The following is a 15,948-nucleotide window of genomic DNA, read 5'->3' as shown; positions in this document are numbered from 1 at the left end:
GATTAAGTGTTTCCACTGTTTCTGTCCTCATGTATCACTGAGTAAAAGTTATCTTAATCTTCTAAGGGCTCTCAATGTCTAACGTAAAAATTCAGAAGCTAAGAGGAACAATCTTAATTATGAGGAGAAATCGGTGGACTAATTGCACTTTTATTTGCATTGTAAAACAGGACGTTGTGTGTAGCTCACCAGGGCTGTGTACTAGTAAAGATCCACAGACACTGGCATCTGTTTAGGTGCTTCAATATCTCTTACTCCATGGAGTAACTACCTCAATGATGCCAATGATGGCAACAAGCAATTACAAATGCAGGCGACCCGGACACTCTATTGCTCCATTTAATCAATCTCGAAATCGAAATCGAGAATTTCGCTGATTTTAATAGCAACATTTTTGAATAACTGGTCTGAAAAACTAAGATTTAAGACAAGCCAATATAAGCGATTTTATTGGGGAGTTTAGCTCTGCACCCAATTTTAATGCACTTCACATGTTCAATTCAATTATTAAATTCAATTGCTGTGATGGACTAGCCTCCTGTCCAGGGTATGTTCTGCCTTGCCCCCTGTTGGTAGACATGGCTTCCTGCATCTCTCAACTAGATGAAGAAGTTAGGAGATGGAGCGATTAAGTTACTTTCTTTAAGTTGGATTCAGGCATACTGAAACAAATTGATATTGTAAGGAGACAAAAAAAAAGTTTGCAAGGCATCCAAAGGGACTTTAGGATTTTCCGAGAGTTATCCGATTCCTTACGGCTGACCATGGTTTTTGTTCTGTAGTTTATAAAAAAGTACTACTTTTCTGCTTCTCTCTTTAAAAAGTGGATGCTGTTGCAAAAAAGGGAGACAAAGCCATATGCGTGTTCCTGCTATAGATAGTTTTATTCGGTGGGACCTTATTCCATGCTGTGGAAAAGTACTTAAAAAGAAACGAGATCTCCCTGGTGCTAATCGTTTAAGCTGCACATTTGAGCATTAATATGGCCTAGTGTTAATATACCATTAATACTCAAACGTGCAGCTTAAAAAAGGAAGCAGAGCCCTGCAGGAACATACTCAAGGGGACACACCTGTACAAACACCCGACAGCTTAAATGAGGAGGTAACACAATGTACCATGAGCGGCAGGATTTACAGTATGCAGCAGGAATGACACAAAGACATAAAAAGGCTGGACTCTTCATATTTTGTCAACTTTGTAAACCCATCTTCGTTTCAGTCCGCTCTGTTTATTACTGTCGTTGGCGTGCCAAAGAGACTTGTTTATTGTCTGGTGAAGGCCCATTCCAGGTTTTATAAGGTTGATGGGTCTTTGCCAAAGCGTTCATTAACAAACTGGAAGGAGAAAAAGGATAAAATAAGTTTTTCTACTCCTGCAAAAGAGGCTCTGCTGTACTTCTGGAACCGAAATTCGGAATATGATTTGGCTGTTATAGTCTTGCCCCCCTCGAAAAAAGTGTATTTAAAAATCTTTGCCAAGAATTAATAGTTTTGCAACCACAAAATCTTGAAAATGTATCAAGGACTCTTTTTAAAATTATGTGGTGCTGAGTGAAAAGCTGGAAAGGCATCACTTTTGTGTTTTTCGTGCAGTAGATGGTATTATTTTTAATGCTTCTATACTGTGTACGCCTCAGTGCAATTATGACTGTGTGAAATGGATTGGACCAGGGAGTGTAACTCCTTTTTTGCTACAGGGGATAACCAATCAACCGTTTTAATTGCAAGAAGGAATGTGCAACCTGATGTCAAACAGATCATGCTAAATGTGCCCCGCACTGCTAGAGGATGTTTTGTGTGCCATTGTGTCTATTGTTTTAAGCCATTACAGCGTTAAAAAGATGGGACTTTCACCAAAAATAACCTGAAGCAGGATTGTGTGCGTTTCTTCTTTTCCTCTTTAGCAGCCATTTGAGAATTGCAACAGCCGTAAAGGATGATGCAATTAACAAATCTCCCCCAGAAAAGATATTATAACAGTATGGTACGATTAAAACTCCATGAACTTTCAATGTCTTTTTAATGGGAGTCACTGTTCTCTTATTATGTTAGAAACTTTGAGCATTGATCAACTTCTAAAAAAAACACACAAGCTCTGCTGTTTTTGCTACCAGACTGTCTTGCTTTCAGTCTACCAGACATTTTAGATTTGACTGGTTTGGTGATTACATTTTGTAATCAGTGATCCGTTGCAAGAATCCAGATTAAGTTTTCTAAATAGAAAAGAATGGAATAATCATCTTAAACCAGACTGCGTCTACTGTATATGCCTGTATAGTACACGTGAGAGTATAAATTCAATAAGCCACGAGAGACTCCCATTAGTACAGTATGATTTACTATTTGATGCTACAGTATGCTTTCTGTATAATGTTTTCTAGATTTCCAAAATGTTGATCCCAAAATGTAAATGCCATTAAGCACTGTTCTAATTATATTTTTTTTATGATTGTCTTAAAGAGAAAAAATAGCTATAAAAGTTTTTGCACACCCTGTGATGCATCATAAAAGACACTGCATTTAAAATAAATGTTAACAGGCTTCAACTGAAGCTGCAATGGTGTTTCCCCAGGGCATGCTCAAAAGCATCAGAAGTTCCCCTGTCTTCCTTGTTTTCTGTAAGTGCTCGCAGGACTGTGTGACACAGGTTCATTAAATGGGTTTTTTTGCCCCAAGGACTGAATTCTTCCATGCCGAGTCAAGGAGAGTCAGCTGCAGAAATACAAGAGGAGAGGCCGTCAGGATGAACATTCTAGCAGCTGGCCTGCAGCTGCTCCAGATATTCTTTCCAGTCTTCTAATTTAACCGTAGTTGGGTGTCTCAATAGCTGCCTGTCTGGTCTATCACCAAGCTGCATCATATTGTGTGACAGTGTTCCAGGTGAATGATTCAATAGTGTGATGTAAGGTGGAGCATTGAAACCTGCCCTGGCCCAAGAGCTTTGTTATGTGTGTTTTGTCTTGAGGTGGCTGTTTCTGTAACTGTAGATCTTGAGTGATGATCTTGTTTCTGTGAGCTCTTTGGGTGCTCATTGGTCCCTGTGCTGTTGGAGATACCGTAACAGTGGTTGAGGGCGGCTTCCAACAACAGCAGAAAACCATTTCCCATTACTTATTTGGAAAACGGACCAGAATGGTGACAGAAGTTTCATCTCTCATGTTGTTCGACAAGTTGTCGGTGTTTTGTGGTGCCACATGAAAAAACTGTGGTCATGTTCGGTAGCATATGTGAATGTGGATGTTCTGTGCGACATCAGTACACACAATCACTTTTGCAAGATCTATTTAGTAATGGATTATAGATTTATTGTTCAGCAGTAATATCAACTCTTTATGCATTATATTTTAATCCCAATAGAAGACAATAGGAAAACAATTAAATTACTTTTTTTGCAATCAGATAAAAATCAATATACTGTATATATATATACTGTATATGGAAGGAGTCCCTTTGGGTTTCCTTGTTTTTCTGAAAAGCATACAGTCTAAGCTGTGCCGTACAAAATGACAGAGGATTACAAAGTGCCACATCCTCTCTGAAGTGTCCCATTAAGCAGACACCCCAAATCTGTTTAATTATTACTGTAATCAGGATGAACAGTGAAACACATACCAGGTTTAGTGGGTAACAAAGGGCTCATTTAGCTCTTGAGATATCCTAACTTGTTTAAAAAAAGAGAATTGGCAAGCTTCCCTTTAGGTGTGACGTTCAATGATCTCTGCTTAGTGACCTCTGTTTCTTTTCTACACAGAATGACATGCAGTGCGCACGTCTCCCATATACAATTTAACTTCCATATCTTACTGACACAGAATACTTGTAATTGTTTTATTTCTGAAATTATTATTCCTCCTGCTTCTGATTTGTCAGGCCCATTAACAACAGTGGCAAGCATACAGTATAACATCTGAGAGAAAATAGATCTCCTAGCTTTAAGGCTAGGCTTACTTCTTGTGTGTCAAACTTTGTCACTGGACACCAAAGATTCAAAGTTTGCCTTGCAATTTAATAGGGTTTCAGGACTTTCTGTGCCACTAGCAGGGAAAGACGAAGAGCTTAACATTCCTCCATGCTATGTGTGGTATTCAGAGCCATAATGTCCAGCAAATCTGTTATTTTACTCATTTTTGTTGCATTTCACAAATGGTTTTAATAATGCTGTATTTTTACATTGAGTGGGGGAAATAAAAGCTTTTCTGCAGCTCCTCCATCAAAAGATTAATGGTTGAATAATCTTTCATGTAATGCTAGCAGTATTGTGTCAGGCAAAATCCTCTCGGCTAAGCCTGTATTTCTTTTGGGGTTTTCAGAATCATTTGTTTTTGCTTGTCCTACCTAGAGCAAAGTCTGTTCATGAGGTTTGTCTATACATACTGTATAACACTTCTGATTATTATAAAATCTGATGACTGTTAATGACCTGAAGTGTTTGATTCAATTCCAGAGTTTTAAAACTTTAAGACTGTGTATGTGAAAATATCATAATATTCGTTAGCATACAGTATGCATTCCTTTGACTTTTCCCACTTGAATTACTGTACTGTAACTTACTGTATTAGTGACTTACTGTACCTAAAACAAAACTGATCTAATACACCACTTCCCCTTTTGTTTTAGTGGCATATAATCCAATTTATGATTATGGACATTAATTATGTTGTAGTGGCCTTGTTTCACAATGTTATCTTATTCATCTAAGTACAGTATATATTAAAAGCTATACCTTTCTGTGCTATGGTGGGAGTTAAAAGCAGTCATGAGGGCATTTCATCTCCTGTATTGTTGTGATTGGACATTAAATATGTCCGTACCAGTGGTCAAGTTAGCCTTTTCCAGCTAACAAGCTCTAATACAGATGAAACAGCTGCCTGTGGCTTCTAACTTGGACTTCGTACAGTATGTGAAAAAATGTACAATGAGAAGTTTGGTTTCCTGTAGCATTGTGATTAGATAAAGAGTATTGATTAATATGAATATTCTTACCCACAATTAATTTGATGTTCAGTACATATACTGTAAATGTACAGTACGTTGACAAAAGCTTTGCCACCTCCTAGTCTGATATTTTCAGATCTCAGATGCTTAGGCAAGCTGGGCTTGGTCAGTACCGGGATGGGAGACAAGGAAATCTGGGTGCTGCTACAGTATAAGTGGTTTTGGTGGACCAGTAGGTGGACCAGAACCTTCCACACCTATTTCGGATGTGTCGTTGTGCAAATGAGACGCTAAACTGGTGTTCTGACTACTTGGTCATTAAAGATCCCACGCCACTGTCCATAAGAGTACGGGTGTTGACCCTGGTGTCTTGGCTAAATTCCACTCTGGGCGAGCTTAATCTTGCCTTCAGAGTCCCCTTAATGTCACGCCCTCTGCAGCCAGAGGGCGCTCCTTCTCTGTCCTGTCCCTAGTTTCCGGTCTGCTGTCCTTCCTGTCCCTCTCTTTCCCTTGGGCTATATATTTCCGGGTCTTGTACTCTGTCCTCGCTCAGCATTGACGTTCGGATGTCCTGAGACCCGCCTAGCACCAGGGCGCCCCACGTCTGCTCCCTGAGGGCATAGGTTTCTATACGGCATTCCTGAACTCTTTGCACTAATGAGCCCGGGCCTTTTTCCCGTCTCGCCGCTACGCATATGGGTCTTTTTCCGCTCTCCTGCTCCCCACGGTTAGTCCCTTTGGACGTCCGTGACACTTAATTCAACTGGTGAGGTAATTTCTTGCTTTTTCACTTGATCTGCTGGGCCTGTGATGCTGCCGGTGCAGAATGGCTGCTGTACATCTTAATTATTGTATAAGCTGTGCTTCCTGGTATAGTCTCCAGCAAACCCCCCGCGACCCTGTATTGGAAAAGGCAGTTAGAAAATGAATGGATGGGTGTATAAACTGTGTCACTGTAAGTAATATAAGATAAGATCACTTTATTGGCCATATACAGTACAATTCCTTGCACTGGGAGTTCATCTTTTCGCATACCCCGACTTGCTCTCCATGAGACACACAGACAGGGAGAGAAGGTTGGGGTCAGAGCGAAGGGTCAGCCATTGTACAGCACCCCTGGAGCAGTTGGGGTTAAGGGCGTTTCTGAGGGGCCCAACGGAGTAGGATTCCCCTGCCAGCCATGGGATTTGAACTGGCAACCTTCCAGCCACAGGCGCAGATCCCTAGCCGCTGTGCCACCGCTTCGCCCAGTAATATGTACTGTAATGAACTATATGTGTCTGCATTGACCCTGTGTTAATAGGTTATGCATAAACACGCAAACTCATGAGGTCGAGCTGGCTGCCAAAAGGCTCAGCAGTTGGTCCCTCTAGTGAAAAGAGAGCTGGTTCATGATTACAATGGACAGATTGCAATGGGTGGCAGTAAAGCTAATGAAAAATGACGTTGATCTATTTTTGACTGGGAAATAAAATGGTGTATTTGTCTCTGCTCTTTTTTTTTCAGGTTGACGCCCTGAGACTCCGGCTAGAAGAAAAGGAATCATTTCTTAACAAAAAAACAAAACAACTGCAGGACCTTACAGAGGAGAAGGGGACCTTGGCTGGAGAGATTAGGGACATGAAAGACATGCTCGAAGTGAAGGAGAGGAAGATTCATGTCCTTCAAAAAAAGGTAAGTCATTACGCAGTGGAAAAAAAAAAACGTTGTGCGCTGGAATCAAGCCCAATTCATCTTTACTCTTTCACACCAGCTGTGTACATACAGTATTTGGCCTGTATTCTGTTCGCTGACACACGCATGAAGGTTTGAGTTTAACCCTTTCCCGTCTTGAAAATGGCAGCAAAGTGGGACCAAAAACACTCCGAAAAACCCCTGTGGCCAAAAAGAAAAGAAAAACTGACTTAACTGCTTGCTTCTGCCAGGACTGTCAAGCTTTTAAATCCTAAAACTGGTAACCATCGATCTTTCAAGGAACTCGGGCTATAAACAAAACAAGTATTAGTCAGTTGTCATGGAACAAACATTAAATTCAAATGCCTTGGATAAACAAGATCTCGCTGAGCCTAACATTATGAGAAACGAATTTATTGTCTTTGTGGTATAAATTACCATGGGTATCAAATGTACTTGTCCTCTTTTCACGTTTTCAATGTCTTATTACATTGGCATCACAGTGAAAGAGGCTGGAGCCATGTCTGACAAAGATGGTCTTCAAGGAAATTTATGGTTTAGCTTTACAGTAATTATATGTCAGTCCTTTGCCATTTTGACCAGTTATGTTAATAGAGTGCTGCATGCCCCCCCCAAAAAAAAAACAAAGCACGCCCGTACCCCTTTAGGCAAACGTAATTTGTTCCCAGAAACTCGTTCATAAAGCAAGCATTTGTAAAACGAAAAAATATTTCCATTATTGGGGGGAAATTTACAGTCCCTTAAGGATCCCCAAAATATCACCCCTGCTTTTACTTTTTTCACCAAAAAATGACAAAAGAAACACCAAGAATTGCTAGCATCATATTGTGGTTTGTGTTTTTAGTAATACAAAAACACTGCTTGCCTAGTAAGACATCATAAATCATGCCTAAGTACAGTACTGTATAGTAACCACTTCATTTGCGTTTTGTGCAATTACACACCCAGTCACAATTTTCATTTTCTTAACACCTGTAGGGTCCATAATAAAGTCTAAACCACACACCTTCTTGCACGGAAAGTAAGAGCACACACAATAGTGAACAACGCTCGAAGCAAGACGCGCCGAACTGAGTCACGCGCGTCCCTCCTGCCACTCTGTGGGCTCTGGGCCGGCTCTCACCCATACTAGTCAGTGGGACGTGATGAGCACGGTCGCTTTGGCGGTGGTTTTGAAATGTTTCTCTGCATCGCCTCTCATTTCGAAGTTAGCTTTCGTTATTCGACATGTGGGTAACAATTCACGCGCGCCGTCGTATTGGGTTTTCATTAAAGACGGCCTTCGTAAGACAATAACGTACGGGTATATTTGCTCACGTCTGTGAGTCTCCTCATGTCACTGTTTATTCCCCCCGATAACGATACCTGCGCACTGACGCCGTCCTGGTCTGTCTCCATTGAAGGGGGTTTGAAACGAGCCCTGTCTCTATGGGCTGCTGACCTCATCTGGTAGTTTTATGCCTTTTCTCCTTGACATGTTTTGGCCACCACAGGATGTGACAATGACAAAGCATGTTTGTTGTTGAAGCAGCGCACTGGTGGAGATAACAGTAGCTGGCCAAAAAAACAAAAACAGCAACAAGGGCTGAAGACTAATGGCCAGGAAGCCTCCTCACTACTGTTGGCTGCCTTTTGGGACTTCTTGCTTCTCATGTATTACTCTGCTAAATATGTGAGACTCGATCGCCTGTTGTTTGAGAAAAATAAAATCTTCTCTCAGTTCTTGTATATGAGTCAAACCTTTGTATGTTTTCACAGAAGAGTAGGCGTTGATCTACTAGCTTTGACAACTGAAACCTTGCTTTGCTGTTAACCTCCCAAAGTATCTCTTAACAAAAGCCACTGAAAAGATAAAGGTAATTAAATCTGTCATGGAAAAGCAATTGATTTCTGTGGTATATTAAAAAACAATGAAAATGAAGATGAAGAATAATTTAGGATCCATTTAAGTTCATGTTCAAGAACACTTCACACTGCGTAGCCTTTAATGTGTGTTTAACAAGATTACTTTTCAAACTTTAGCTGGGTTTCGTAACAGCACGAAAGGAAATAATGGCTCTTCTTAGAAGGTTAATCAAATTCAGTGATTCACCACCACAAATGAGATAAATATTTAGTTTGACCTTTTATCCTTGTTGTCTCCATAAACCTAATTGCTACAAGATCCTCTATGTCTATTTAATGTTTATTAGTCACAGCCACAATTTTTTTCTTAAGTTTTTTTTTCCTCTCTGCCCCCTTCTGTGTTCAATGACAGGTCTTTCAATTAATTAATTGTGACATTTAAAGAGGCACTGTGCAGTCGATCCTCGCTGTGTTGTGTGGAAAGGAAAATATGGAAAATATTGTTTTATTTGCGAATGCATGCAAGATCTGGAGTGGACTAAAACGCTAATGGGTAGAATTTCTATTAATAGGGATTAACACTTGGGATGTGACAATCCACTAATCTGGTTACCAGTGCAGTGCCATGCTGTTCTTGACCTTATTTCTGTGACCTCACTGCTTGGAGACTCCAGAAGTCTGAGCTGTTTGAACTATCCAGGATTTGCTTTCTAATAGTGCGCCTATGTTACAGCCCTCAACCTCGTGATATGACATTTTTGCTTTTGAAATCTCCTCTAAAAGATTTTTTGTTCCCTCCCCCCTCCCCCCCAAAAAATTCCCTCAAGAATCGTACACTCAAACCAAACATCAAGCAGCTTGAGCTAGAGAGCATGTAGCTGACTCACTGCGATCTGTTCTAATTTCCATATCATGTTTTCATAATTCTGATCAGCAAGCATAAACGTGGTTGATTGAATAATGCTGAAATAAAATCTTCTTATTCGAAAACATTTCCCAACTCGTGTTTTTCAGGGAATTAAATGGCACGACTGGATTCTTTCCTCGTTGATTAAAATATTTTTGGAGAAATGATATATTACAATAATAAAAAAGCCTTTAACCTAAATCATAAGTTTTATTTCTAAAAAACTGGAAAATAAATCTGGAAAATACGTGGGACCTTTAAGATTGTGGCTTGCTTGATGAATAATAGCAGAGCCCCACTAGGTTTCAGATCATCACAGAACTTGTATTGCTTACCGAGGCCCGTGCTGTGCTTCCTTAAATAATGACATTTATTTCTGAATAAAAAGAGGTCCAAAAAGGTGAATCTAAAGCAGTCAGCTGCAGTTTGGATTGACAAGATGTATGCCAGTTGGATACAGTACAAGGAATTTATCATCTCTGGGTTATTCTGTTTTGTTTTTTTTCCCCAGAAACCTCCTTATCCCGACATCAGTGAGGAATTTTTAATGGCTCTTAAAAAAAGAACGCAGAAAACTCATTTTTAAAAGCCCTGGCAAGCTAAACGCTTCCATGCTTTTCAGAGCCTTTTAACCTATTAAAAGCTGTCCGTTTTAAACAATAATCTTGTTTAAAAAATGACTTTTGCTTTGCTTTGCTACATGGGGGCTCTTTCCTCTAGTTCCCGGCACGATGCTTGTCATACATACTGTATAGAATATAAATTACAAAAACAATTTGGTCTTAAGCTACTCCGCCCTGTGACCACTCTTATGAGTTCACCCCCCATAGAACTTAGGAGTTACCAGACTTTTTGCTGGCCTCCTAGCAGAATATTGCTGTCAACACCCATTGACTTTGAACAGTGAGAGATGGCCTTTAGAGCATGAAACTGAATAACCCTGCTCCTTTGAAGCCTGAAGGAGTTTCCATCCTTACTCCCCTAGGGTGTTTTTAAAATCTATTTTGTCATTATTCCTGTGTATTTTAAACACATTCTGCAGCACTGGCTTGTGCCTCCCTTGTGTTTTTTTTTGTTCAGTTTATAAGGTCTCCTTCTTAGATCCACATGTGAGCGAAGCAGAATGGATATCAGTGTGTGACCTCTGAACTTGCGCTCAGTGCGGGGTCCTCTTCTCTTTTCTTTTTTTTCTTGCTTGATGACCTTAATTAGCCAGATTTGGGAATCTCCTTATCTGGAGGTAGACGTGAGGCAATCCCAGCGTACACAGGATGTGGACAAGTAGACAGTCCAGGCTGCAAGCCTCTCTCTTCTTGAGAGAGTTGTGGTGTGTTTCTGTGTTGGTTTGACAAGTTTTGTGCTGTTGTTAATGACCGCTCCAGTGGGCCTGCCTCGCTCTTGAAAAGGTCACGAGCCTAGGGACACTAGAATAAAAGCTGGACTATCGTAGTCAATGACTGACCTTGATTATACCCTCTTTAATTAACATAAACATGCCCATGATCTCGTTAAATCTACTGCCTGGCTCCTCCACGTCTTGTCATTTCCTGTGATTTCATTGCTCAGTTTATTCAACTTAATTGTTTCCTTCCTGATTTTTTTTGTGTGTCCTATGTAACATTTATTTATTTAATCAATATGCATGATGTATGTGGTTGATATACTGTACAGTCTGTGTGGAGAATAGGGCACCTACTGTAATATGTGAAAGATGTCTGGAAAAAATAGATTGTGATACAGTGAAATAGTTGGTGTGCTTTAAAACTATAGGTATCTATAGATAGTTTAGATGAAGAAAATGTCTATGTACTGTACTGTATGTTCTGTGACAGCTAAACATAGATACACAATGGTGACTGTAAAATAAAAATCCTCACAATTCATGGAGGGCTTCTCTTGTGATGATCTGATTAATGTTGCAATTCTGAAGGCAAGCTTTCTGTTTTCCAATAACTATCTTTTCCCCTTTTATTACATTTTGTGGAATGTATTTTGTCCCTGAAAGGACATGCCAAGAAAGGACATGTTTGTTTGTTTGTTTGTTTGTTTGTTTTTTAAAAAAACTGTACTTAACTGGTATGGTCATGAACTCAGAGTCCCCCCCCAAAAAAAACTGGAGCTTTTAAACGTTTCTGATTTGAATTCACAACCTTCCATTAGAAAAAAAATGGACACAAGTAGATCTTTGTAAGGACTGAATATATTTTTTTAAAGCCACTGACATGGATAACATAAACTTAGTGAACTAAGGACCGTGTTTAAAGAGTTTACATAGGTACGAATTTAAGATAAACTCAAATACTCGGCAAGTTAGCTTACAGAAATGTTTTACAGGTGTTCCAAGTCATTAATCATAAAGTAAATATGATACAGAGTATAGGAAGGGCCTATTGCCATGATTGGTTTTCCAAACTTCCTGCTTCCCATGTGTACATGAAAGCTCTAAATTACAGTGTCTCTAGGTGTCAGGTATTTGATGTCTCATAAGCCAACATGTTGTTCCTTGCTTCTATGAGGTAGAACTCTGACCCCTCAATTTTAAGTCTACCCCAAAGAGGAAAACTGGGTTTACCAAGATCAAACGTGTAGGATCCATTTCATTATTCCGGAAGCATAGTAGAGTTATTGATTAAACTATGCTTGAAAAACAGTACAAAATTCTGGGTGTTGACTAGGTTCTGGTCTATAAGAATAATGTCAGGCAGAAGTCTGCAAAAATGCATTTTCCAAAGTGCACATCTGACATCCAAGTAACAATAATACCGAACTGGCAAGAATGTTAAACAGAAGGTAAGGAAGTCTTTCTTGCTCTTACGTGTCTACTGTATGTAGTGCATTGTAGGAGTGGATCCTAATGTCTTTGGGAATGTGACCTGCAGTTGTGTGAACTATTCCAAGTTTGAAATGCAATATTGTCAATTAGTCACTCATTTTTACCTCCTGCCATATTGAAAGTTGATATGAATTGAAAAGGAGAAAATGGACAAGCACATTCTTACATCCATTCCAGGAAAAAAAAAAACTTTAAGGCACTATTTATAAGAGGAATTTTAATATGCCAAAAAATAAATTATTTATTTTGTATTATACATTAGATTATTTTTTATCAATTATATTTATTTTCTTATTTTATAATAAAGGTCTTCAAGAAACTGGGCAAATGCTTGATTAAGATCTGTTAAAGTTTAAGGAATAACCTGATCTGGGTAGCTGACTTGACATGTTTTCAAATAATCAGTTTACCATCTGTCATCAATTTTTACACCAATCAACAGATTAAAATACTGTAATTGAGTTGGTTTAAAATGAAAAATTAAGCAGGTTTAAAAATTCAAAAAAATTCCATGTCTTATGCTAGTTTTGCTTTTTGCCGATTTTGAAAATCCACTGTGTATGCAATTTTGTAGCCAACACCCTATTTCTACAAGTGAATAAAAAAGGTTATTATGCCGTTTCTTTCAGCAACTTTAAGGCAGTGAGGACAGGCACTTACAGTATACAGTATGTGAACCCCAGGCATGACTGTAGGAAGAGTACAGTTTATGTTTTGTGCATGACTGTGCAGCTCCTTCTGTGTTGTACAGAGCCTTGCAGTGACATTAAAATTAAAAAAGACCCTAAAGCATCATGTCAGGCACAGTGGGAGGCAAAACATTATAGACTTTTGAGTCAGTGAAAATGTGGTGAGATAATGTCTGAATATTATTTTGGGGTTGCCATTCTCCTAGTATGTTGATTTGTTTAGCAGAATGAGTGCTTTTGAGAGACATGTTGGGACACAATGTTTCAAAGGCAGACAATAGGGACCTTTTTATCTCAGTAAGCCCTTAGCAACTCTGCAGGTTGGAGAAAGTGACATCTCCGTTAAATCTACTGCCATGCTTTGTTAGGACCAGGTGTCTCTGTGGAACCTCAGAATTACGCGATGAATCATTTGTGAAACGCTGTTGAAGAGGTTGTCGTTAGGCTGAGACACATTGAATACAAATTGTAGGGGTACAGTACTTTAAGAGCGTGAGTAGAGAATGACTTATCTGTTCAAATTCTCTCAGAAGTCATGTTTGCAGAATTGCAACATTGTTAGTTCTGTGTTAGTAAAAAAAAGGAACCATGCTTAGCAAGACAGCTGTTTTCTCCATGATAACAAACACATTTGCTTTTTAAAAGTGTGTAAACCCATATCTGTAATCACCAGATATTTATAACACAAATGTCAAGCCTTTTTAGTAGTTGTTTTACCTAATAAAAAAATTACTGGCCCCTTAGGACAGCATCTTATTAAAACTTTGGGTTCACTGTGCTTTGATATTTAATAAATCTCATTAAAGGCTTCTTGCCTTATTTAACAAATAAAAACTGCTTGAATGACGACAATCCATTTGGCAAATTTTGTCTGTCCTTAAAGTGTCTCTGTTCCTCAAACTCTTACTCTTCCCTACCAGAAGAAGAACCAAAAACTCTGCCCCTGGTTTTGTTACCAGAAAAAGTATCTAATTCTGTTCTGCACAAAACAGGACTTAATTGTGCAAAAACAGCAGGAATGAGGGATGGACAGCCACATGTCAGTTGCTTACAGTCAACAGTGCTCGCTCACAGAATACACTAGAGTGTGTGGGGCAGTGCAGGCTTTGCAGACCCAAAATGACCTTTACAGAGGAGTCACCTTGTGAAATCACGTAATTAAGTAATGCATTTTGGAGTGATATAGTGATTGCTTCACTGTGCAATTGCCTAGGCTTACCTGCTTCTGACATTGTCGTTAAAAAAGCGCTGGTGCTCTTCTGAACCCAGTGCCTGTGGAGTTCTTGCAATGTGTGCATTGTGTCTGAGCACCTTACATGCCTGTGATATTTACGGTTTGAAAGGGAGCAATAATAAATAAAAAAATGCCATCAGAACTTCCACTTGCTCAAAATAATAGTCCTCTGGAAAATGAATGATTGCTTTGCACGTCAGTCTTGAGCCATCTGTTTGATGTCTTTAAATTTAAAGGAAAAAGAGCATAATTACACCTGAGTGAACTATGACTTTTTTCTAGAGGGTTCATTGCTGTGTGCAGACCTGTAAAGCAATGCCTGCATTTCTTTATAGACTGTCATGCCAGCAGAGATGAAAAGGCTAACAGTTTCATTTTTAGCTGGAATTCTGTGATGGTATTATTACATAAACCAAGTCACCAATGCAGTAATCTGTTCCACCTTTAATTAAAATTAATTGATTCAGTTACGTTTACTTACAAAAATGCAGGAACAAACATTCTGTAAATCAAAAGTCTGTATATATACAGTACTGTGTGTACAGGAGGAATTTGTTCACTTTTCTCCCCCTAGAAGGTGAATAATAAAAGCAGAAGACATAAGACCCATTTCACAATCCATCCACACCTCATAGCCTTCAGAAAGAGCCTGATGAATTAGGTATTGCATAACTGTTGACTTAAATGCAACTCCAGTTAAGACTCCCAATTACAGTATGTATTGAATAAGTTGGCAAAGAGAACTCTCCCTCCTTTGCACAGAAAAAAAAATGGTATTCCAGAAGAATAAGGAGATTATGGATTTCTGTGTGCATGAACACGATGAAGGTCACTTTTCTGTTCAGAGATGAGAAGCAATTTTCCCGTGAGATAAATTAACTTAGGTCATCTTTGACACCGGACAGCATGAAGTAAATGTGATGATTTGTTTTTTTTGTTTGTTTTTTTTTCCCTTTTGAAAATATTTATTGGTAGAATAAAACCATACGAGTCATCATTTTTTTTTTATTTGGGTTCCACAGGCTGTTGCCCAGTTTGCTGGTCAAAACACAAACTTCAAGGTATTCAGTTACTTTCTAATGGCATCCTGTCATAGGAGATTGTATGAACATTTTCATGAGCCCTTAATTAGTCATAGCCATGCTTCTTTCGTTAATCAGAGGTTTATTTAAACAATGGCTTCCAAACATAATTAAGCCTCCTTCGAAACAACGTGCTGGGATCACCTTCAATCATTATTTTGTTGAGCTTGATGCATGTCACCGAAGGGTACGTTTCACACAGGAAAAATCCCACCCTTACTCACATCAAGGTTCATCATTTGTTTGTACAGTAGTTGGCAGTCCTGTAGTTTTAACTCTAAATTAGCTCATTGTGTGGCAGGCTAGAGCAGAGATGTGTTTGAGTCTTTTGCATCTTAAATTAATTTTGCCATTGTCAGTGACAGTGAAAATGAAATGAGAACATTGTAATAAGAACCTCAAAAGCTGTCTAATATTTTTAAGTCACCCCAAGTACCTTCTTTGCTGCAGGCTTCTCTGGGAAGTGACATGTTTTTACTACCTTTCACAGTTACCAGGTGGAGCAGTTGATTACTCTCTCAGTTCCTCCAAATAGCCTCTTTGATATTGCTCAGTTCTGTTAATGAGCGGACTTTATTCTTAAAACCTGGACAGTGTGTTCATGTGAGGGAAAATGGCCATAACGTCAAAACAGCATCTGGTGCTAATTCAGTTTCTTTTGTAACAACACCTGAATTTAATTTTTAACACCTTTGAGAGACTGACAAAGAGAGCAAGAGACTTAGA

At 39.1% G+C, this 15,948-nt stretch overlaps 1 protein-coding gene across 13 annotated transcripts in view; it reads left to right on the top strand.

The window, feature by feature from the left end:
• LOC102695071 (ERC protein 2) overlaps nt 1–15,948 on the top strand; it is a 314,021-nt gene that overhangs the window by 96,908 nt on the left and 201,165 nt on the right. For all 13 annotated transcript variants that reach the window (XM_069189511.1, XM_069189507.1, XM_069189509.1 and 10 more), the window contains one exon: nt 6,444–6,611. In XM_069189511.1, the coding sequence (XP_069045612.1) occupies nt 6,444–6,611 (168 nt within the window). The remainder of the gene's footprint in view (nt 1–6,443; nt 6,612–15,948) is intronic.

This window comes from Lepisosteus oculatus, chromosome 4, assembly GCF_040954835.1.
Source record: "Lepisosteus oculatus isolate fLepOcu1 chromosome 4, fLepOcu1.hap2, whole genome shotgun sequence".
NCBI classification, from domain to species: Eukaryota; Metazoa; Chordata; class Actinopteri; order Semionotiformes; family Lepisosteidae; genus Lepisosteus; species Lepisosteus oculatus.
Note: the sequence above shows the minus strand (reverse complement) of the source record. Positions and strands in the feature narration are given on the sequence as shown.